Below are 24,458 nucleotides of genomic sequence, written 5' to 3'. Positions count from 1 at the left end.
GAAAGTACTTTGACAGTCTCATTGAAAGTTGAACATTAATAGTTTTACTTCGCCATTCTGCTTACAAGAGTGCTGAGAAAGTTTCTATAGAATCATTGAATTCTTTTCACACAGACACTAGAGCAGTGCTTCTCAACCTTCCTGATGATGTGACCCTTAATACAGTTCTCATGTTGTGGTGACCCCAACCATAAAATTATTTCATTGCTACTTCATAATTGTAATTTTGCTGTTATGTATCATAATGTAAATATCTGTTTTCTGATGGTCTTAAGCAACCCCCATGAAAGGGTTGTTTGTCCCACAAAGGGTTCACCACCCACAGGTGGAAAACTACTGTACTAAGCTGTAATTCAGTCAAGTGATTACAAATCTGAAATGTAAAAATTCTGAGTGCTCTGGGAGAATCAGGTCAGCTATGTGTAAACTAAAAAATACGCTTGCGGCCAGAGAGAAGACTGCTGTTAAGAGTACTTCCTACTTTCATAGAGGGCCTAACTTAGTTCCCAGCACCCACATCAGGTGATGCAGAATTACCTGTAGCTAACTCCAGCTGCTGGGAATATGACACCCTCTTCAGGACTCCAAGGGCACCTGTCTTCAACATGCACGTGCACATAGACATATATTTGTACATAATTTTAAAGTAATAACTTTTAAAAACCTTCAAAAAAGCGAATAAACAAAAATGTTTTCACCTAAATATTCTGAAAGCTCTTGTGTTTTCAGAGGCATTTTTCTGAAGAATTAGACAAAGCTTTCAGGAGAACATAAAATAATCATCAGGAATACAGAAGTTTTAAAAGACTAGTAGACTCCCACACAGCATTTCATAAATGATGTAGTAAGTCAGGGCCAAGAAGATGACTTGGTGTGTAAAGTGCTTGGTGTGCAAGCATGGCCTGATTTTAAGATTACCAATACCCTCGCTTTAAAAGCTAGGCATGTGTGTACATGCCTATACACTCCAGTGTTGAGGGACAGAGACAAGCAGATTCCAGAGGCTCTAGCCAAAGTGGCAAGCTCTACCTGTCTCAGAACATAAGGTGAAGAGAAGAAGAGCAAGGACTTCCGTTGTCAACCTTTGGCCTCTAGAAGGCATGAAACAGATGAAAGCAAGCATCCACATAGGGTCCCCCGCCAAAAGTGATGCGATATATATTACAGTTACTATTACTTAGCAGTAGTACTTTGAATCCGGTGGAATGTTATTAGTACTGCCATTCGTGAGAGCAAAGCTTGAAACCTGTCCTAAATTTTTCTTAACAGTAAGATAACTTGATTCACATAGTAGCTGTGTGACATTGAAAATGAAAATTTTCTGACTTGTGCAGTAGTGTGCATCGGTCATATCTGTAAATGAAAGAAGGGAGGGTGTGTTCTCATAAGTTTATGTAAAGCTCAAAGTGGCAGCCAAGGCCATATTAGTTTTTAACTGGGTATTGGTACATTGGGTGAATCTATATCATTAACAATTACTTGCCTCTATATAGGTTACACTTAACTGAAAAGTAGTTAAATAAAAACCCATGCCAAATTAAAAAGAGGTGAGAAGTTCCCAAAGATTTTATTGAAACATTAACTGTATGCTCGGTATATAGATTTTCAAGGACCTTTATTTTCTATACAGTCTTTCAAATAACTTAAATGTTAATGCTTAAGTAAATGTTTCATGTTATGAAAATTAAGCGTGGTATTACTTTGTGAAGTTGGGTGACGTACATCTCCAGTTTTGACACTCAGGAGACAAAAGCAGACGGATTGCAAGTTCAAGGTCGGGCTAAGCTGTTAAGAAAGTTCCAGACCAGACTGCTGATGAGAGCCTGTCTCAAAAAAACCTAAAGAAAGAAAAAAACAAATGTGTTAGTATTTTCACAAAGTGTCATCCTTTACTACGTTAATATTCAAGCCTCAATTTTTATGTATTTAGAGACAGGGTATTACCATGCAACCCCGGCTTGCCTAGAATTTGCTGAAAAGATGACACTGGCCTCAAACTCCTAGAGCTCTGTCTACAGAACATAGTGACTAAAGTGGTACTAGACAAGGCTGGCCTCGGACTTGCAGTACTTGTCCTGTCTCAGCCTCCCCGTCACTCACATTAGAGGCTTGCACTACCATGCTTAGCTGTTCTTCCATTTTCTTAACTTTTCGATAGGAAGTTATGTTTTTGGGTAGTACCTCCCATCCCTATCTCCACTCCTGAGAATTATATGTTCTTTGTGTTAGGAAATATATTAAACTCCTCCTCCTTCTCCCCTTTCCTGTATTTCTCTCTTCCTTTTTCTCCCAACCTCTCCCCCACTTTTTGTGGTTCTAGGAATTGAACCTAGGGCCTCATGCACCTACCTACCTCCCATTGAGCCATATTTCCAACTTTTTAAAAGTATTTTATTTGAGTGCAGGTTTCACTAAGTTAACCAAGGCTGGCCTTGAATTCACCTGACTTTTGTATGAAACTATTTCTGAGGAAACATGAATAATAAACATCTTCTCACATGTAGGAAACCCCTGGAAGGCCAAAGTAAGAATACCACCAAAGTCTACCTTGAACCAGCAAGTTTATTGGAGTTAATTATAGAAATGTGGGTGCAGAAATGACTCAAAAACAGCTGCCTCACCAAAACCCACCTTGGTGTGCTGTGCTGTGTTCTGCTGTGCTGTGCTGAGCTCTCATTTACAACAGCTGGAAACTGGAGCCCACTGAACAACCTACCAACAATTCATCAGGTTGGAGAGTGTCATTTCCAGGCAGCCTGGCTGTTCTGCCTGTTTCAGGTGCCTTAGCTACCCTGAGAGTGCCTCTTGGCAATCCTTACAGCCCATATGTGCTTGGGGAACAGGGGTCTCTGAATCTGGTCAGTTCCAGGGATTTCCTGAAACCTTTGACTTGTTTACTTCCTGCACTAATAAGATTCAGAGTGAAATGTTTCACCACCCCTTAGAACATCCTGTGACTTAGAGCTTCTCTTGAAGATGGAAACTTTTCTTTAGAGGAAATTACTACAAAGTGTTGTTATAATATTGAATTTATCAATCTTGTCAACAGAATAAATTTATATTTAATAGAGCATTCTAAACATTTAACAATTTTTTATAGGAAAATATTCATGTCTGTCAGTGCTAATATTCAGAGTTCACAGGGGTTTTTTCCTTTTAATTAAAAATGGTTTTTATACCACATATTCTGATTACAGCCCCCAGCTCCTCCCAGTTAATCTCCACTTCCCCTTCCATCTAGATTCACACCCTTTCTGTCTCTCCTTAGAAAACAGAAAGACATCTGGGAAATAATAATAATTATAGGATAAATAAACAAATCAGAATATGACAAAAACCAAACAGGAAAAGGAGCCAAAGAGAAAACACAAGGAATGCATATAGATGCAGAGAAACACATTCTCACACATACGAATCCCATAAAAACCAAAATCTGCATAATATGTATATGCACAAAGAACCTATAAGATGGGAAAGATTATGAGACAACCTCCAAAGAGGCTGTTGAGTTCTCATTTTGTGTTGGGCATCTACTGTTGGGCATAGAACCTACCCTTAAGAGTGTTTTGTTTCCACAGTGAGACTCCTTTGGAGAAAATTAATTTTTCATTTGCAAGTAGCTATCAGCTAGAGACAGCTTCTGGGTTAGAGCTGGGGACCATGTGTCTTCCTTCAGCTGTAGGACCCCGTCTGTGCTTGTACCTGCCACAGTGTTTGTGAGTTCATGTGTGATTCAGCCCTGTTGTGTCTCCAAGGCCTTGATTCCTTGGTATCCTCCATCCTGTATGGCTCTTCCACTCTTTCTCCCTCCTCCTTCACAGGGTTCCCTGAGCACTGAGGGGAGGGATTTGACTGAGTGCTGTAAGGTTTCTCATTCTGCATACTGTCTGGCTGTGGGTCTGTGTATTTGTCCCCGTCTACTGCAGGAGGCAGCTTCTCCGGTGATGGCTCAGCGAGGCACTGATCTCTAAGTCTATCAATGTCATTAGGAGGCATTTTATTGCTATGTTCCTTTAGCAGAACAGTAGTATTTGGTTTCCCCTCGTCCGTGGACTATCTAGTCTCAGGTTCTTGGCCACCCAAGCAGTATCAGAGAAGGGTCCAGCTCCTGGAGTGAGCCTTCACTCAACTCGGATAGTGGTTGGTTGTTCCCACAAGCTTTGAGCCACTACTGCACCAGCCTATCTTTCAGGCAGGGAACTCTTACAGATGGAAGGTTAGAAATAGCTTTTTAATGCCAAGTTTTTATGACTTTTGCCAGGCATGGTGGTACATACTTGTAATCTGAACACTTAAAGAGGCTGAGATAGGAGAATCTCAAGTCAAAGGCCAATCTGGGCTACAGAGTTAGATATTCTCTCAAAAATTAAGCAAACTTTTAAATGAAGTTACATTATATCCTATAGTGGACTCTCAACTGTTTGGGAGTTTTCTGCTTTAATTTTGTATGCGTATCTGTGTGCACGTGAGGGGAACACTTGCAGTGCCGCCTCTCCTTCTGCTGTGTTGGTTCTGTAGGTCACACTCAGGCGGCCAGGCTTGGCAGCGGATGTCCTTTCCACTCCGCCATCTCTCCAGCTACATTTGAGCTTATTTTCAGTAACTGTCAGGACCCTGTGTTCACATTCAGAGGAAGTCTTGCATTCCACAATTCTGACTCTTGGTTCCACTGTCCATCAGAACAGGCCTTAAGGGGCTGGAGTGATGGCGCAGTAGGTTAGAGTACTTGCTGCTCCTGCAAGTACCTGGGTTTGGTTCCCAGTTCCACACAATAGCTCACAACCATCTTTAACTCCAGTTTCAGAATGGCCAAAGCCCTCTTCTGGCTTCCACAGGCACCAAGTACACACGTATGTAGTACATGCAAACAAAAGCACTTATTAAAAAAGGAGAAAAGACAAGTGTCTGACATGGGGCACACTCATAACCCCAGCAGTTGGAAGGCAGCGGGAGAAGGATTGCTCTAAGTCTGGGGTTAGCTGGCTCTACAAAATGAGTTCCAAGTCATCCAGGACTATATAGCAAGACTCTCTAAAAAGCCTTACATGAGAGCTGGTCATGACATACACATGTAATCCCAGAAGCTAAGTAAGACTGGAGGATCGCAAATTAGAGGTCTGCCTGGACGTAATAGTAAGGCCCTTTCTCTATAAAGAAAACAGAGTCACAAGGAATTGGTCACTGTTTCAGTCCTGAGCTTAACAGCAAGAGCTACTCTGTATTACACCGATTAACCTTAGAAAGAGCTGTAATGCTGTAATATTCCTTTTTCATCTTAATATCTTCACTAGTTAACGATGAGTCTGGCCGAGATGCTGATGTTGGTGCCAGGGAGCACGTGGGCCCTAGCAGCTCCCTGCCACCCCGGGAAGAGAAGCAGGAGCCAGTCGTGGTAAGGCCCTACCCACAGGTCCAGATGCTGCCTGCACACCATGCGGTTGCCTCGGCCACTCCCGTTGCAGTCACAGCTCCGCCAGCACACCTCACACCAGCGGTACCACTCTCTTTCTCGGAAGGACTTATGAAGGTAACAGTGTAAAGTTTCACACCGAACCGCGGCTGCAGACAGCTCACACTTGTAGCAAAGCTAGCAGAATCTTAGGTTGTGTCCTAGGGTGCTCCTTCAACTTCTCCCCTCAGGCTGTCACTCCAGTGTTCCCTGGAATGTAGAGGTTTGCTGATCTGCACCGCTGAGACTGTCCTGGGCACTTGGCATCACGGGTGCTTCTCTGTTAACCTTTTTTGTTATTGTAGTTTGATCAGTTTATTTGTATGAAACAAAAGTTTACACTATAGTCCAGGCTAGCCCAGAACTCCCCATGTAGACCAAGCTAGCCTCAAGCTGGTGGCAGTATTCTTGGTACTACCTCCCAGTTGCTGGGACTGCAAGTGTGTACCACCAGGTACAACTCTTGTTATACAATTTGATGTTGATAATTGTTCCACTTACAAACAGTACCGACTTTTGTCTTGACACTGTTCTCTATGGTTTGCTTTTAGTAGCTGACAAATTTGGGGGTGTCTGAGCATGCTGCTCTGTGTGTTACTTGGGTTAATGTTTTTAGTTACTGAGAGCGCTGTTTACTTGTGTGCAAACGTGAGAGGCAGGATTGTATAGAAGACAAGGCATATAGTGAGAGCAGTACAAATCTGGGCTGTATTCCCAGTTCTGCTTTGTACTTGATGTATGGCTTTGAAAAAAACATTTAGTCTTGTTTGTACATTTTGTCCTGTATACCATGAAACACCAGTAGTTTAACAGAAAGGCTGTGATGCTGACAGGTGGACCACATTACCTGTCCCATTCTGTACGCCGCTCTCCAGATTGGACTTTTAGAGTAAAGTGTGTGTCACTAGAGCAAAGATCCTGACATGTCTCCTATGGTTTTCTGTTTGCAGCCGCCCCCGAAACCCACCATGCCTAGCCGTCCCATTGCTCCAGCTCCTCCTTCTACCATGTCCCTTCCCCCGAAAGTTCCAGGACAGGTTACTGTCACTATGGAGAGCAGCATCCCTCAAGCTTCAGCCATTCCTGTGGCGACAATCAGTGGACAACAGGTTATTTTTTTTCACTAATTTGTTTTTGTTTTTTTTTTTTTAACTATAGTGCTAAGCTGTTGACGTTTCTACTTTAACTCCAGGGATACATTAGGCACTGTCCTAAATTATTAAATGGTTACTGATCCCCTAGAGAGATAGTAGTGGTGAAATCAAAAGGAGTAAAGCCCAGGCTGGTTATCAGTTAGGCTGGATCTGCTGAGCATATACTGTGCCAGACACTATAATCATGAGCATCCCCTGTGCTTGAGTAGGAGATGGTACTTACGGGTCAAGGATACCTCCTAACGATGTTGCTAAAAGTGTCTAGGTTTTCTTGGAGGATAGTGGATGTGAGAAAACAAGTGTGAAGAACTGATGTTGCACATATGAGTTACTAAAAATAGATATCTCCTCTGGTACTGGGATCTAGTTGGGCCTATTGACGCATACTTCTGACATGCTTGTTGGCAGGGTCTTCATTATAATGCAGTAGATGAAAAATCTGTAGCTAAGTGCTCTCAGAATCCCTTTCCCTTAGGATGCTGCCTATCTGACAATTGAGATTGAGTGTGCGAAGGGTATTATGATTGTAGACGTATCGAAAAGGAAAGGCCTGATTTGAGAGTTTAGATCAGTGTAGAGCCCTTGAATCATATGCTTTTGCCCAGGAAATCTCCAAAACAGCAAAAAGGAAAAAAAAGAAAAAGAAAAAAAAATGAAGAACAACCCCATTTGAAAGGGGGTTCCTGACTTTCTGTTGGCAATGGCTAAGACCCCCTCTTGTGAAAATTGCATTTTATCCTGATTCTTCCAGGGACATCCCAGTAACCTGCATCACATTATGACCACAAATGTTCAGATGTCCATTATCCGCAGCAATGCTCCCGGGCCCCCTCTTCACATTGGAGCTTCCCACTTACCTCGAGGTAACGACTGCACGTGTTCTCAAGTTCTGGAAACACAGTAGCAGATGCACATTGGTCAGAGGACAGGGTGACCGAATGTGTGCACAGTCAACCTGAAGTCACAGGGCAGTAGAGATCAACCTACAGTGACAGCGACTTTTAACAAGGTCTGCTGTGTGCTTATCAGAGTTGCAGTGTAATAAGTCCATTTGTAAATCTAAAGGAAGAGTTTCTTGTCATCTTGAGGCAGTCTTCCTAAGTAACCCTGGCTAGTCTCAGACTTGTGGTCCTCCTGCAGCTTTCTCCTAAGTGCTCACTACAGACTCACAATACCACTCCTGGCTATGTTGTGTTTGTGACAGGGTCTTGCTGAGTAGCCCTGATGTGCCTAGAACTTGATAGAATGCTGGCCCCGAACTCACAGTAATCGTCCTACCTCTACCTTTCAATTACTGTGATTACAGGTTTGTACCCACACCTGGCTTCTAATACATTTTTTACATTTACTGATAATGTTTATTCAATTTCTAGTATCCATTGCAATAAGATTGATTTATTCTTATAAGTAAGTTAAAATAAGTTGCAATAAATTTAAGGAGTTTTAGCCTTCCGCTAGAATGTAAATGTTGGAAATTGTTGAAAAAAAAATCAAACTAAACTAGGTTGACTCAGTCCCGACAAAACCCAGCAGTTCCCACATGCCATTCATTGACTCTTAGAAGTCTGTACTGTCAAAGCTAAGGCTCTAATTGCCTTACGCTACAATGTAGATATCTGCACTGAGGGAACAAAGGCAGCATCAGAAGGTGACAACATGTCACAGTGACTATTGTGTTTAAGCCTTAGAATGGAGGCATTGGCACCATACTATGTTGGTCTTATGGCACCAAACCAGATTGTTACTTTTATACTTCCTAGTTGCAATTTAAAATGCATGTAAAATTCAGAAACAGAACACAGTACTTCAACCCTTGAATACTCATTCTCCTAATTTTCTTTGATAAAAAGTAAGATGTGTACATAGTATACTGGAGCTGAAAATCCACATGCTGCCCAGGTTTAACTAGTTATGCCTTTCCTGGGAAATACAATTGGCTTCATTAAGCAATTCGTCAGTAGGCCGTACTGATAATGTTTTCTTTTCAGGTGCAGCAGCTGCTGCTGTGATGTCCAGCTCTAAAGTAACCACGGTCCTGAGGCCAACGTCACAGTTGCCAAATGCTGCTACAGCCCAGCCAGCAGTGCAGCACCTCATTCACCAGCCAATCCAGGCATGTTGGGGTCAGGGATACTCAGCCAGCATGGCTGACCATAGCCATGCACGCCACCAGGCACTGAGAGACTTCATTCCCCCATGACTACTCTCAGTTGAGTTTCAAGGCTTTGCAGTTTAGAGGATGCCCTTTCAGCAGTGCAACCGTAAGACACGGATAATAAGAATTTGTTGGGAAAGTGACAAGTGAGACAGCCGGTGCTAACGAAGTGAAGAGGGACATGAAGAGTAGCGAGGAAGACAGCGACTGCCACCGACAGTGTTTGGGAAAGGCTAGTTAAATGGCGGTTGTATCTTGGGTAGAGCTCTGGAAACACCTAAAGTTCTTATGTACATTTTATGCATATGCCTTTCAGACAGTTCAGCTACTGAGTACATTTCTGGTGGTGTACACACACTCACCTTTTTTTTTTTTCATATTGAAAATCAAACCCAAGGCCTCTTGCATGCCAGGCAAGCATGCTAGTATCCAAGCTGTGCTTGAACATCTTTTAATTCCAGCTTTTATTCAAGGCATTCTATAGTCTCAGTAGTAATAGAATTATACTGTATGACAAGGAGAAGCAAATGCAGAAGAGATGGCTCAGTAGTTAGCAGCACTAACTCCTCTTTCAGAGGATCCAGGTCCACATGGTACCAGCAACCATCTTTAATTCCAGTCCCAGGGGTTCCAATGCCCTCTTCTGACTTCCACATGCCCTGTGTGCATGTAGTACACAGATGTTCATGCAAGCAAGGCTCCCATGCACATAAAATAAGAATTGTTTTAAAATCTCAAAGGAAAGAAAAGATTTAGTGGTGTTTCTAAATTAAAGACTGTAGGATGTAGACTGTGATCTTGATTTTATAGATAGTAGAGAGCCAGCAGCATATGATCAAGTAATTTTTGAAACGTGTATCTAGCTTAGTTACATAGAGAAGGTGTCGTCAGATGTGGTGCACAGCTTTAATTTCAGCGCTTGGGAGACAAAGGCAGGCAGATCTCTGTGAGGTCCAGACCAGACAGACCTCTGGAGAGAGACCCTGTCTCAAAAATAAAAGAAAAAGCAAATGTTGTAACCCATGTCTGATCTCAACACATTGCAGGTAAAGCAGGAGGGCCAGAAATTCAGCATTATCCGTAACTACAATAGTGGGGGCCAGCGTTTGTTACATAAGACCCTACCCCTTGCTTCTCCCAGAAAAGACAAGAGAGAATTAACTTAAAGTTTGAAAGTAAAGCAAAAGAACTTCCTGAAAACAAGATACATGACATTTAAACCTCAGGGATATGATAGAGTATATCAAGAGAAGCAAGGCAGAGAGCTCAGTCTCCGGGGAGAGAGCAACAGCAGTAGCTGCGGTGTGAGGTGAGCAGCTGTATACAGTAGGAGCAACAGGTAAGGGGAGAGCTTAAAAGTAAAGGTAGAGAATGGGCAGTGGGACTGGAGCATGGCTCAGCCAGTGAAAGCACTTGCAGCCAAACCAGATAACCTGAGTTCTGTTTGGACCTGCACACTTGAGGGAGAGAACAGGTTACCCTCTCACACCACAGTCAGGCACCCAGGAGCACATGCGTGGGGCGTACATGTTGTGCACACACAAAAACGAACAAGAAAGTATAAAAGTAATGTTTTTCTTCATGAGGATTTGGTGATTTGATTGCATCTATGAAGGCCAGGAAAAGGGTGAGTCACGACTCAGGTGACAGGAATAGCAACAGTGGACAAATGATCTTTGTGGTGCCATTGTGGAGCTCCTTTGTCAGAAAAAAAAAAAAAAATATTTTTTCTTAATTACAGTTTATTCACTTTGTATCCCAGCTGTAGTCCCCCCCAATCCCACCCTCCTTTCCTCTTCTCCCACTCCCCTCCCCCAGTCCACTGATAGGAGAGGTCCTCCTCCCTTTTCCTCTTACCCTAGCTTATCAGGTCTCATCAGGACTGGCTACATTGTCTTCCTCTGTGGCCTGGTAAGGCTGCTTCCCCCTGAGGGGGGAGGTGGTCAAAGAGCCAGCCACTGACATTCATGTCAGAGACAGTCCCTGTTCCCCTTACTAGGGCACCCACCTGGACACTGAGCTGCCGTGGGCTACATCTGTGCAGGGGTTCTAGATTATCTCCATGAATGGTCCTTGGTTGGAGTATTAGTCTCAGAAAAGACCCCTGGGCCCAGAATTTTTTTTCCTCCCTCTCTCCTTGTGGAGCTTCTGTCTTCTGTCCCCTCCAGGTCTTTCTTTCTGTCTTCCCCTTCTTTCATAAGATTCTCTGAACTCTGCCCAGAGTTTGGCCATGAGTCTCATCCTCTGTGTTGTTACCCTGCTGGGTTACACACAGATACAGCAAAAGAGTTAGAAAAGCCAGGCATGGTGCCATATGCCTGTAACTCCAGCACTTAGAGAGGCAGAGGCAGGTGGTTCTCTCTAAGTTCAAGGCCAGTCTGGTCTACAAAGTAAGTCCAGGGCATCCAGGGCTATGCAGAGAAACTGTCTGAAAACACAGAAACAATCAAAATAATTGTGTGGAAATGTAGAAAGTGTCTGTAGAATGTAGAAAGGGAGGATGGGGGATGACACCATCCTCCCTCTCCCCCACTTTGAGGGCCTTGACTCTTACCAGCATAAAATCCTGTCATCCTGTTTGCCTTGTGCATCCTGATTTGGCCTGAGAGCCACCATCTTCAGCCAGTAGCCTCACGCCTCCTGGGGAAGGCCCTTGGATGTGTGAGATTTTAAATATCCACTTAGCACCACATTAAACTATGCAGGCCAAACAATTAATTTCCAATTACTACTAAGACTAGGACAATATCTTTATTCTAGTTTTATTATAGAGTCATGGACCATATAAACAAGATGGGACTGTTTGCTTGTATTGAGGCAGTCTCTTCATGTGGCCCTGGCTAGTCGAGAATTCTCAGTGAAGATGAGGCTAGCCTCTGACTCACAAATATCCACTTGCCTCCCCTTTCTGAGCACTGGGACTAAAGTATTGTACCAGTACACCGAATAGAAAATAGTCATTTTTCCTGCCTTTTTAGCAGTGCTGAGAATTTAGCCCAGCACCTTGTATATGCTAGTCATTCATTCTTCCACACAATGGCATGTGTCCTACTCTGACATTTGCTCTTCTTTCCTGTGCCCCCAACCCTTTTTTTTTTTTTCTTCCTTTCTGAGATAGTTTAGGTAGCTTAGTCGTGGCTCAAGCTCACAGGCCCCTCTCTCAGCCTCACAAGTGCTAGGATTATAGACATGCAGCACAGCTCCTGTCTTAGAATAACATACCTAGAAAAAGTTAGAATGGCTTGCCTCCATGTGGGCACAGGCACACTCACCTGGAGGCTTAAGCTCCAAAACTGAGTTTTAATGTTTGGTTTGCTGTATTTATTTTGCCCTTTGCTTTAAGTGAACTATTTTTTTTCTCTCCCCTCTAGTCCCGTCCACCTGTGACCACCTCCAGTACGATCCCTCCTGCTGTGGTAGCAACTGTCTCGGCCACCAGAGCTCAGTCTCCCGTCATCACTACAACAGCAGCACACGCTGCTGACTCAGCGCTAAGGTAGAAGGGCCATGCTGACATCTCTCTCCTTTTGCTTTCCTTCCTTCATTTAACTGTGTACTAAGGTGCTTTTTTCTAAGTTGTGTTCTAGATTGAAGCTTCTTAAACTTTTCTCACCCAAGAAATTTTATCCTAGATATATAGATATGTAAAGTAAGCACACAAACCAAACACAAATAAATTGTAAGGAAATGTATTTTAAGGTACTGGAGAAATGGTTGAACAGTTAAGAGTACTTATTGAGGAAGAAAGAAAGAGAAAGAAAGAAGTACTTGCTGCTCTTTTTGGAGGACCTCAGTTTAGTTTCCAGCACCAACATTGGACGTGCACAGCCGTCTATAACTCCAACTCTCTGGGACCTACCACCCTCTTCTAGCCTTCAAGGACCCATACACAATAAAAATAAATCTTTTTTAAAAAGCGATGTATCTTAAAGCAATTCATTAGTATGTACATAATAATTTTACCACTTATTAGAGATGAAAGTCAGTTTCCATAGTAATGAGGTAGATGTGCCATTTATTTTTACTAAGGAATTAAATCTTGGCTCAGTACATCTTCACTTGACACAGTATCGTCAGCATTTAACAGAGTTGGTTCATGGTTTCATTTTATAGTTGTCAATGCTGAGAGAGCTACTTTATGTAACATGTACTACAGAATGGCAAGATTGTTGGAAATTCTGTTCTAATCCCACAATTTATAGTCATTACTCATTTAGTGACATAATGAAATTCAAATCAGGAACTAAACATCAATTTTTTATGTTCACCTTGGGTTTTTTTGATGTTTGTTTGCTGGTTTCATGGGTATGACTGCCCTGCCTACACGTATGTATGTGCACCACATGCATGCCTGCCTCTTGTAGTCAGAAGAGGGCATTGGATTCAGTGGCACTAGAGTTGCGGATAGTTGTGCGCTACCATGTGGGTCATGGGACCTGAACCTTGGCCAGAGCAGGCAGTGTTCTCAACTGCTGAGCTGTTTCTCTAGCCCCTTTATTTGTTTTTAATTAGAATACAAGGCTTTAAAGGCTTTATCCACATAGAATGCAAATGTGTGTACACACATGCACATTTATGAATGAATGGATGTGCATGCTTCACAGCATGTGGAGATCAGAGGCCCACCTCAGTGTGTGTCCTAAGCTCTTACCTTGTTGGGGACAGGGTCTCTTTTAGCTGTCCCGTGATCTTCTAGGAATTTTCCTGCCTCTGTCTCCCTTCTCGCTGTAGGAGTGCTGGACTCTAGACAGTCGAGCTACATCTGCTTTGATGTGGGTTCTGAGGATTCAATCTCAGCTTCTCATGCTTGCACAGCAAGTGCTTTTGAACAGGACGGTCTCCCGAGCCCCTCAGTTTTAGTTTTCCTGATTTTCTTCTCTTCTTCTCCCCGTTGTCCCTTCGTCCTCCCTTATCTTGTACTTACATACCTATTAGTTTCCTTTCCACATTAAATCACATGGGATCTGTTGTCCTTCCTCACTGAAGTTTCAAGATCTATGCTCATACACCCACATGTGTACATGCATAAAATGTAAAGCAAGGCTCTGCAGTTGACAGTGTACCTGTTTGAATCGAGGTTGCCTCTCTTTTATAATTTCCAGAGCCATCCATTGTATTGCAGATTTCATTTTTCTTTATTGCTAAATGAAACACCACGTGTGTATGTGCCACCTTTTCATTACCCATTTATCTGTTGCTGGGTATCGAAGCTGACTCTTTCTTCCTGTTGTGAGTAGAGCAGTTAGAAACATGGGTATGTGGATATCTGTGTGGTAAGATAGGGGTCTTGGGAACATGCCCACGAGGGGTTTAGCTGAGTCTTGTGGTAGGTATATTTTTAGGTTTTTGAGAAATACCTACTCCCCTTTATTCCTGTTTACACATCCATCAGCAGTGAAGAAGGGTTTCCCTTTACCCACGTCCTCATCAGCATTACTTGCTTTCTTTCTTATATAGATTACATTTTATTTACTTATTTCCTATATTAGGCTGTGTGCATGCCAGGGTACATGTGATGAATTCAGAAGTCAGCTCTTGGGAGTCCCCTGTCTCCTTCCAGTATGTAGGTCCCAGAAATGGAACTGGTGTCATGAGGTTTAGCAGCAAGCACATTTACCCCTGAGGTATCTTGCCCATTTGTTTTCATGATGATAATCATTCTGATCGGGGTGAAATGGAATCTCCAAAGTTTTAACTTCTATTTCCTTGGTAGTCATTTGTGTTTCTTCTTTTGAGAACTATCTGTTCGGTTCATTAGCCCATGTATATATATATCAGAAGTTTCATTTTGTTTGCTGTTTACTATTTGTAGTTCCTTATATATTTTATGTATTAACACCATATCTGAAGTATAGATAACAATTCTTCCCACTCCCTGCCTGGCAAATGTTCCTTGTGCTGTGTAGAAGCTTTTTAAAATTATGTAATCCCTTTTGTCAAGTCTTGTGGTTATCAAACTGCAATTTTCAAGTCAAGCACTCTAACACAGTATACTAAAGAAACATCCTGATTTGATACTTAGATGCCAAGGAATGATTAGAAAGTATTTAAAATCTTCATTTTCCATAATTAAACCAGTTGGTGTCTGTAAGAGCAGAAAAATATGTACATTCAGTAAGACATTGCAATTCTCAAAAAACTTTCTTGACTAGGAGCCAGGTTCTCAGGCCGTGTTCAGTGTTGTTGCCTGACGTCAGTACATAGTGTGCAAAGTCAAGTGCTGTGTTTCAGAGAACGTGTGAACATCCATCCAGACTGAAGGGATTACAAATTCCAAAAAAAGGTTGAAGTTACAAGGTGTATGTCTTGCTGTAGACAAATTACAAGTTTAGTAGGTACTGTGGGATGATAAGGTGTTTGAAAAGGGATCTCAACAGAATGAAGAAATTTATAGAAGCAGGTGCTGTGGTGTACCTTTGTCTCAGATATTTAGGAAGTTAAAATAGGGGATCACTTGAGTCAGTCCAGGAGTTTGAGACTAACCTGGGTAACATAGGGACCTGTTTTTAAGAAAAATTACAGAGCCATAGAGGTTAAGTCTGGTTAATGAGGGATAACTGAAGAACTTTTTTGTTCGTGATATTGGGTTGTTTTAGATATATTTTTATTATTTTTAATTATGTGTATCTGTGTGTGGGTATGTACAGGAGAGTATAGGTACCTGCAGAGACCCGAGGTGTCAGTACCCCTGGAGGGGGAGTGACAGCAGGTGTGACTTACCTGATATGGATGCTAAGAATCCAACTTAGTCCTCTGGGGGAGCAGTATGTACTCCGAACCACTGAGCCATGTTTTCAGTCCTGAATTTGGGTTTTATCTGTGAAACAACTAAGATTGCTGTCAATGGGTAGAGAAGAGATAGCTGTGCTAGAAGTCATGAACCTACAGGTTATTAACATGTGGGTTGTGCCTGGAGTGTATCCAAGATGGATAAAATGAAGAGACCGGAAATAGAACTCCTGAGGCATTTTTAATTGAGATGCAGTGCTTCTGTCTTGGTCACTGTTGCTGTGAAGAGTCACCATGACCGAGACCTCACTTACACAAGAAAGCATTCAGTGATGGCTTGCTGACAGTTTCAGAGGTTTAGCTCATTGTCCTCATAGCAGGAAGCATGGCAGCACCCTACAGAACTGGAGCTGGAGGTGCAGCCGCGAGCTACATCCTGATCTGCTGGCCATGAGAGACTCCGGGCATTGCATGGGCTCTTGAGACCTCAGGCCCACCCTAGTGACACTTCTTCCAGCAAGGCTACACCTTTTAACCCTTCCAAACAGTGCCACTCCGCGGTGACCAAGCAAGCGCCCCACTCTGTGGGTCTGTGGGGCCATTCTCGTTCAGCCACCACTCTTACTGTGCAACAGGAAGCAGGTTCACCGACTGATTTCTAGTTCCAGCTACTGGGACGGAGATAATTGGTGATAATTACGTATATTGCCTGAGGGATCAAGAAACAGCTGCCCAGCACAAACTCTTAATCTTATTTCTCCTTTAAAATGTTAGTACGTTCAAATAGTATGATGAAATTCAACTTCGGTATACAATGATAACTAGGTTTAGGGCTTTGTTTTTAAATTATTAACTTTAATAATTTTAATAATCTTTTCCTGTGTATTTCTGAGTATTTCAGTAAAATGGCCTTTGGGTTTTGCCAAATGACTGTTAATATTCAGTCATGCAAGTTTTTGAGTGCTTTCTCCATTTTAGGCACCACTTTTGGCATGAGAGAAACACTGGCAAATTACATTAAAAAAAATCTTAATTATCTGTTGTGTTTTGTACTTCTGTCTGTAATTCTAATAAATTCCTAATACCCAGTTTCTTTGTATTCTGGAGGCAGCAAGTATAAACAGACCAATTTCTATGAAAGATTAGAAGGAAAAGAAATCAATGCATTATCACCCAGACAAGCACCAGGCCTGTGTGGTTCCATAGAATTCTCCGAAACTCCCAAAAAAGATAAGCCAATGTAATGAAAATGGTTCAGCATATACAGAACGTAAAATTCCAGATACATCAGGTAGTGACTCTTATTCCTGTCAATACACTCAGTACTTTACCTTTATTCTTTGGCCATTTTTTTCTCTAATTTGTCACTAGATTGGTAAAATCTATTTATCTTCGAAAAGGACCTTGTATGTGTTCATGTGTGCGCTTTCCCTAGAGACCAGACCCAGGACTTGAAGCATGCTGTTATCTCCCGTTGGTTGTCTGGCTCTAAAAAAGCCTTATCATGGAGGAACAATATTTTGAATTCTCATGTGCTCAGATTCATTTCCTAGATACCATGGTTTAGTTACTATACTCTTGTTGTCCATATTGTTATTTTTCTGTTTGTGTTTTAGTGTTTCTATATTCTTTCTGAGTAATTCCTCGGTATTTCTCCTGTCTTCTAAAGCGGAATGGGAGCTCTAGAAAAGTCTGAAGCCAAGCCTGATTCATTTTCTCTAACCTCTCAAAAAACCTTAATTCACCTTACTTTATGGATTTCAGCATCTTTTTTTTTTTTTTTTTTTTCTGTATTGCGCGTTGAACCTAGGGCTTTGTGTATGCAGGAGGCACTTTACTGCTGAGCAACAGCACCTGCCCCCAGGACATGGTTTGTAGTTACTGTTACATAGAGTTCATTTTCAAACATAATTCGACCTTGTCCGTCTGTAACGTACAGTGCCAGTTATAAAAAATGTTTTTTTAGCCAGGCGTGGTGAGCCACGCCTGTAATCCCAGCACTCTGGGTGGCAGAAGCAGGTGGATCTCTGTAAGTTCAAGACCTGCTTGGTCTACAAAGCAAGTCCAGGACAGCCAGGGCTACAGAGAGAAACCTGTGTCGGAAAAAAAAAACAATAATAAATAAATGAATAAGTAAGTAAATACTTGGGTTTTTTGTTTGTTTGTTTGTTTGTTTGTTTGTTGTTGTTGTTTTTAGCCAGGCATGGTGATACACGCCTTTAATCCCAGCACTCGAGAGACAGAAGCAGGAGCATCTCTGTGAGTTTGAGGCCAGCCTGAACTGCATAGTGCGTTCCAGGACAGCCAGGGCTACACACAGAGACCCTCTCTTGAGCGGAGGGAAAAAAAAGGTTGCTTGAATTCTTTCAATTATATTTTATTTAGGAAGTAGTGCTCAATTGTCTATATGTTGGCTCTTTTTAAATATCTTTTTTCTTTAAGTTATTCCCATGCTCCACTTTTTTGGTTTGGTTTGGTTTGGTTTGGTTTGGTTTGGTTTGGTTTGGTTCTTTAAGACTGAGTCTTTGTAGTTTTGGCTAGGCTTAAACTCACAGAGGTCTGCCTGCCTCTGCCTCCCTGAGTTCTGGGATTAAAGTTGTTGACCACCAAGAAAACGTCATTTCTTCATTTCTTCTCTGTTTGTTTGAGATAGAGTTTTGCCCTGTGCCCACGCTGCTCAGAGTAGCTAGGACTGCAAGCTTGCGGGACAGCTCTTCACAACTTACTGTGTTTACTACTGCATTGAGCCCCATGTTTACATCTCAGTGGTGTCCTCACACCTGAGAGAGCTGAACAGTTCTCTCCCACTTCTGTCGAAACCTCGGATCATTGATTTCTGTCTCCTTCCTGTGAACATGTATTTGTTTTATTTTCATTTCTTAGATGCAGTTACTTCTATGAGTTTTAAAGGTCGTGACACAATTTTCATGCACCAAGGGAAAGTACTTCTGGTGTGCTTTCTTAGGTTCCTTCTACTGTTGCCATTTTTATTCTTGGACCATCTTTCAGTAGATTGTGGTTTCCTTCTGGCAACACACAAACACACACACACACCTCTGACCTTCTCCCTACCCTTCTCTCTCCTCATTCTATAGCCTCTAAACTGACGTGGAATTTACTATGCTGCTGTGCTAGCCTGGCATTCTGAGCAATTGCTGTGCTTCACCCTTTAAGCTGGAAGGATTTGGGGTATGAGCCACCATGTCTGGCTTTGAATTTTCATCTTTGATTTAATTTTGTTTGTTCTAAATGAGCCATTGGTGGGTTTGTGCTTTTTATAGCCAAAGCAATCCACTGAGGTACAAGGAAATTTGTGAAACACCTAGCTTCCTGTGGTAGTTTTCTTAGCTGCTGCTTTTGTCCTGCCACTGAAGATGGATTACTCAGAACAAGAAAGCGTCTCTCTTCTCTTGTTGCAGCACAGTCCACATGGGATTCCACTGACCATGGTTTAGCCCCATATTCTTCGCTTGGGACCAGTCCAGGGCCTGCTTCATAGCCACCTCTGATTACACCAACACAAAGCAGTCAAGGGGCTGAGGCAAGATAAGAATTCCAGAACTCACTTAAGTTATTTAAGTGTTTAAAGCCAACTGAGCTGCACAGTTAGATCTTATCTCAAAACAAACGGAAGAAATTTTGATTTCCAGTGCCGCTTGGGAGGGAAAAGGTCGACCACTTTAATATTTAATAATAAAATATTAGAAAACTTAGCAAGTTATAGAGCAGTTTCTACCTGGATGGCCTCAGTTGATGACTGAATGCTTTTGGTAGAGGCCTTAATAGATGTTATGTTTATTCACTGTGTCTTAAAATCCCCAGCACATCCTTTCCCATTTGTCCCAGAAGTTGGCTCCTCTGTGTTGCTCTTCTGTCCTGTTGTTTTTTCCGCAGTGTCTCTTTTAGTCTTTGAGTACTTCTTTTGGATATGTAATATCACAAGCTCACTCTCACTTTCTCTGCTTCTGTGGTCTTGAAAGTAGCAGTTTCTCCAGACATGCTATGTTCTAGTGAAAACTAGTATTTAGAATCTAAGGACTAGGTTCTAAAGGAGTTCATTGCATCTAAGGTAGCATTCCTTTGGGGCCTTTTCTGTGAACCAAGATTTTCAAGTGAACTAAAAAACTGTGTTTTTTCCTTTCTTAGATTTAAAAAAAATTAAAGTGTGCACACACTATGGGTGTAGGTGCCCACATATAGAGACAACCTTGAGTGTCAGTCAGTCTTCAGACACCATCCATCTTTTGTTTAAGACAGTCTTTCATAGCCTACAACTTCATCGCATCAGGATATCTGACTTTTTATGTTTCAGGGATCTACTTGTCTCTGCCTCTAAGTACCACTTGGGTCCTGGGGATCTGAATCAGGTCCTCATGTTTGCAAGGCGCACATTTTACCAATTGAACCATTTCCTGGCTTGCATTCTTAGATTTTACGTTTATGTATATTTTTTACGCTGAAAATGTTGCTTCCTTAAAACTTTAACATACGGACTTGCTCTTATTCATCATATGATACACAAAATCAAAACTGTAAGTCGACTTATATAGCTTAGCCCTTTATAGATTATTGCTGCTGATAAGATCATTGGAGATCACTGAATTAGCTCAGGGAAAATTCTCTCTGTTCTCAGACTACATCCCACTATCCAGAGTAGGAAGTGTTCAGAAGTCACTTAAAAATGATTATTTTCTCTGCGAGATGTAGTACCAGGGCTTTTCAAAATTATTACTACATTTTTATGTTTGTGCATGCATGCTCACATTCATGTCATGGCACACATGGAAGTCAGAGGACAGCTTTCCTACTGTGTGGATCTTGTATCTGACTCAGACCCTCAGGCTTGTTGGCAAGTGCCTCAACCTCCTAAGCCATCCCCAACATGTTTTCATTCTAATCCATGTTCACATTTTTGAAATGCAAAGGTATACAGGGAGTAATAGCACTCTTTTCTTGTCTAACATATGTTTGTAGGTTCCTTGCATTTCTTTTCCTTTGCAAGGCAACCTATTTTTCTAGTATGTTCTTCTACTGTTTCTTTATTATTTAACATATGCCTAGGATTTGCTTGTCTGAAATTGTTGTTCAAAGACCAAGCTACATAAACATGGCTGTAAATCTCCTTGTTCCCTCCACACTGCTGTCTGCTCTTGGCAGGCTACCCTAACCATCTTTCTACATGATAGTCACATGATTTTAAAATCCAAAAGCACAAGAGGGTATATAGGAAGCATTCACTCCTCGTCCTCGTTTACCAGCTCTCTGTGCTTCTTTCTCGTTACTACCATTTTATTTCATTTTCAGTATGAGTTCCATTTTATTTTACTTTTTCCCTGGAGGGCAGTTTTTCAGTGCTTAAGAAGTGGGGCAGTGACAGCAGGTCTAAATTGGGATGTAACTGTTCACACTTTGAGCTTCATAAAATTGATTCCTGACCGCCTGGTTGTGAATGGCACAATTCGTACAGTATTGACTGTTCAAACAGCTTTGGAAGCTCATGATACTGCATATGCTCACTCTGGAAATATTGGCACCAAACACTGGTATTTTCTCCTTCTTTTTTATCTTGGAAGTAAGACTTCCTTTCTCTCTCTCTCTCTCTCTCTCTCTCTCTCTCCCTCTCCCTCTCCCTCTCCCTCTCCCTCCTTCCCTCCCTCCCTCTCCCTCCCACCCTCCTTAAAGATTTGTTTATATTTTTCTGGCCTCTGCTGGGCACTACATGCATGTGGTACACAGACAGACATGCAGCACCAGTGCAGATAAAACCTTAAAACACACACACAAAATAAACAAAACAAAAAACAATAAAATACCTACTCTGTTTTGCTGGAGGTGGTGGACTCTCCCAGCACTCAGGAGGCAGAGATAGGTAGATTTCTGGATTTGAGGCTAGTGTAGAGTCTGGTCTACAAAGTGAGTTCCAGGACAGCCAGGACTATATAGAAAAACCCTGGCTAAAAAATGAATATGTAGGGTGGCCGGAGAGATGGCTCAGTGACTAACAGCACTGACTGCTCTTCCAGAGGTCCTAAGTTCAATTCCCAGCAATCACATGGTGGCCCATAACCATCTATAATGAGATCTGGTGCCCTCTTCTGGCCTGCAGGCATACATGCACACAGAAGACTGTATACGTAATAAATAAATACATCTTAAAAGAAAAATAAATGGGTGGGTAGGTGTGTTGTTTATTTAGGGAGTGGGAGGGACGATATAATAATTAAGAGCTCTGCTCTTCCAGATGACACAGTTTCTGTTATTTTTGAGTATTTTTAATATGGAATGCTTCATAAATTTACATGTCATCCTAATCTTCTCTGTATTATTCCAATTTTAGCATAGGTGCTGCAGAAGCCAGCACGTGTATGAGTATTTTGCCTGCATGTATACATGTGTTCCACATGGTGGAATCTGGAAGAGGATGTTGGATCCTCTGGAACTACAGTTGAAAGACAGTTGTGAGCTGCCATGTAGGTGTTAGAAACCAAAACAGGATCCTCTGCAAACCTGAGCTACCTTTCTAGCCCCATTTGGGAGGAGTGGTGTTTTGTTTTTTGAACTCATATCCAAACTTAGCCTATATAGCCAAGGATGACCTTGAACTTCTAATCCTCTTGTTTCTACCTTCCAAGTACTGGAACTACAGACCTACACCACCTCACCTGATTTTTGCAGTGCTGGTTCCCGAGCCCAGAGCATGGAGCATGTTACCAACTCAGCTTCATCCCCAGCTGCACTCTCTAAGGCAACCTGTCAGCAGCTGCTAAAATATCCATCCCATGTCAAACATTCTTTACAATCAAATGTTCTTTAGGAGTAAATAGTGTAAAGTGAGAACTTATCTCAATTTGACTGTATCTGCACACACAAAGAACGTTTAACTCTTTATCCTGTTTTGCGTTTGTTTTTTCCTATAATGCATTGAAAGCTATCCATCTCGATGCATAACATTTTGTCACGTGTGGTAGCACTGTAACAGTCCCTTATAAATAGATTCAAGACGTATAACATGATAGTCGACGTGTGTGCACATTTTATACTGTGCTGTTTTTTACATGTGCAAACACATCTATAACATAAATTGATCAGGGCACTAGGTAATCCCAATTTTCCACAGCTACCATCTGATTACCTGCCTTAGTTTATACCAGTTTAAACTCCCTCACACTCTGATAAATAAGCAATAATGTCTGCAGCTGGGCTGGAATGTTAGGAACCGCCTCCCTCAGCCTCCAAAATGTTGGGATAACCATGAACCACTGTTTATGTCTTTGAATGTTAAATATTTATTACATTTTGTTTCTGTACAGTTTGAAGCTGGCTTCAAACACTGTCCTCCTGCCCTTCTAAATTACTGAGGTTGTAAATATGCTTAACCATAGTCATGTATTCCTTTTTGTTTTGTTTGTGTGTTTCTTTAACCCAAATGACCACATTCTTAAAATGGTTGAACTCCTGATCTTCATGCCTCTACCTTCCAAGTGCTAGGGTCACAGTCATGTGCCACCCCGCCTGCTTTACTTTTTAAGACTGAGTTGAAGATGGTGGCATGCTTCTGTAATGTCAGCACTTGGGAAAGCCGGGGCAGGGTCCTAGAAATTTGAGATTTGCTTGGGCCGCAAAGCGAGACATCATCTCAAAAGGATGACTGTGAGAGAGGGAGAAGGAGAATAGGTATTTTTGTAATTGTTTCTTGTCTGTGTGGTACCTATGTGGCACTTGTGCCATGGTGCTCGAATAGAGGTCAGAAGACAGCTAAGAGCTGCTTCTCTCCGTCCCTATGTGAGTCCTTCCACGGTAGCCTCGTGAGAGAATTCTCCCATCTTTCCTTCATGTACATTTTCAGTTGCCAGAAGTCTAGTCCTCTTAGTATTTATCCTGGTAGATTGTGAGGTATAGGTCCAATTTTTTCTTTACAAATAGCTACATAGTCTCCAAATATGCTTGATTGTATGAAAGTGGGTCTTGGTATATTTCTCAGTCTTGTCTTAAACTCCTGAACACAAATGATCCTTGTGAATCTTCTGCCTCAATTCTTGAGGCATAGAACTATACCATGCCCTGCCCCACTGGGTTTCCATGTACCCCTTTTCTTTGAGAAGCCAACTTTGACTTTTGACCTCGTTGCGCGTAGCTTGCTCCCAGTGAATCTGCCTTGCAGTGTTTGCTTGTATTCCTCTCAGTCCCTAGTCAGTCATAACTGTTAAGTTCGCATTTCAGTGAGGTCCTTCCACCAAGCACAGGGGTTAAAACTCAGGAAGTGTCAGCGCTTCAATTGTCTGCACAGACCAGTCATGGTTGTCTGTAATGTCTCCTTAGTAAACTTGTCAAAAATTCATAATGTGAGAACTTCATTGTCTGTGTTTGGGATATTCCTCAGGAAAGTATGATTATTATAAGTATGTTCACTCAGTGTCACCAAGTATGATAGAGTATATCCAAAATCCTTGCACTTGAAAGACAGAGATCTCAAGTTCAAGGTCAGTCTGGGTTACAAAGTAGACCCTGTCTCAAAAGGCCAAGGACCTCAGGTATAAGTAGTCCTAGAGCCCTTGCTAGACACCCAAGACCCCCTGGTTCCTTTGTCAGCATGGGGGAAATGGTAGGCTAGAAATGTGGCTCAGAAGGTACAGTTGCCTCTGAGCCTGATAACCTGAGCTCATCCCAGAACCCACACAGTAGGAGAAAAATAACTCCTGTCGTCCTCTCACCTTCACATGTACGCTGTAGTGTGTGTGCCTACATACACAGATAAATAAATACATGTATGCAAACATTCTTAAAAGGGTTAACTGCATCGTGACTAATTTATCCATTTTTGGTTATATATTGCTGCAGCCTTTTGAAGTAAGGTGGCAGCTACACAGAAACCCAAGGGCCATTTATTTCAGTATTGTTTTAACTATGAAAAAAAATAATTTTTTTACGATCCTAAAGACAAGATACCGTCCCTGGGGGGGGGGGGGGGGGG

The 24,458-nt window shown here is 42.0% G+C and overlaps 1 protein-coding gene and 1 pseudogene across 6 annotated transcripts in view; one reads left to right on the top strand and one right to left on the bottom strand.

The window, feature by feature from the left end:
* Window positions 1–24,458, top strand: part of Sap130 (Sin3A associated protein 130) — a 78,859-nt gene that overhangs the window by 7,339 nt on the left and 47,062 nt on the right. For all 6 annotated transcript variants that reach the window (XM_055625512.1, XM_055625511.1, XM_055625510.1 and 3 more), the window contains exons 3-7: window positions 5,292–5,527; window positions 6,400–6,558; window positions 7,355–7,466; window positions 8,592–8,716; window positions 12,130–12,254. In XM_055625512.1, the coding sequence (XP_055481487.1) occupies window positions 5,292–5,527; window positions 6,400–6,558; window positions 7,355–7,466; window positions 8,592–8,716; window positions 12,130–12,254 (757 nt within the window). The remainder of the gene's footprint in view (window positions 1–5,291; window positions 5,528–6,399; window positions 6,559–7,354; window positions 7,467–8,591; window positions 8,717–12,129; window positions 12,255–24,458) is intronic.
* On the bottom strand, window positions 21,759–21,848 carry LOC129690235 (U6 spliceosomal RNA; annotated as a pseudogene).

The sequence above is a fragment of the Psammomys obesus genome, unplaced genomic scaffold (assembly GCF_907164565.1).
Source record: "Psammomys obesus unplaced genomic scaffold, mPsaObe1.curated_primary_1811, whole genome shotgun sequence".
Classification (NCBI taxonomy): domain Eukaryota; kingdom Metazoa; phylum Chordata; class Mammalia; order Rodentia; family Muridae; genus Psammomys; species Psammomys obesus.
Note: the sequence above shows the minus strand (reverse complement) of the source record. Positions and strands in the feature narration are given on the sequence as shown.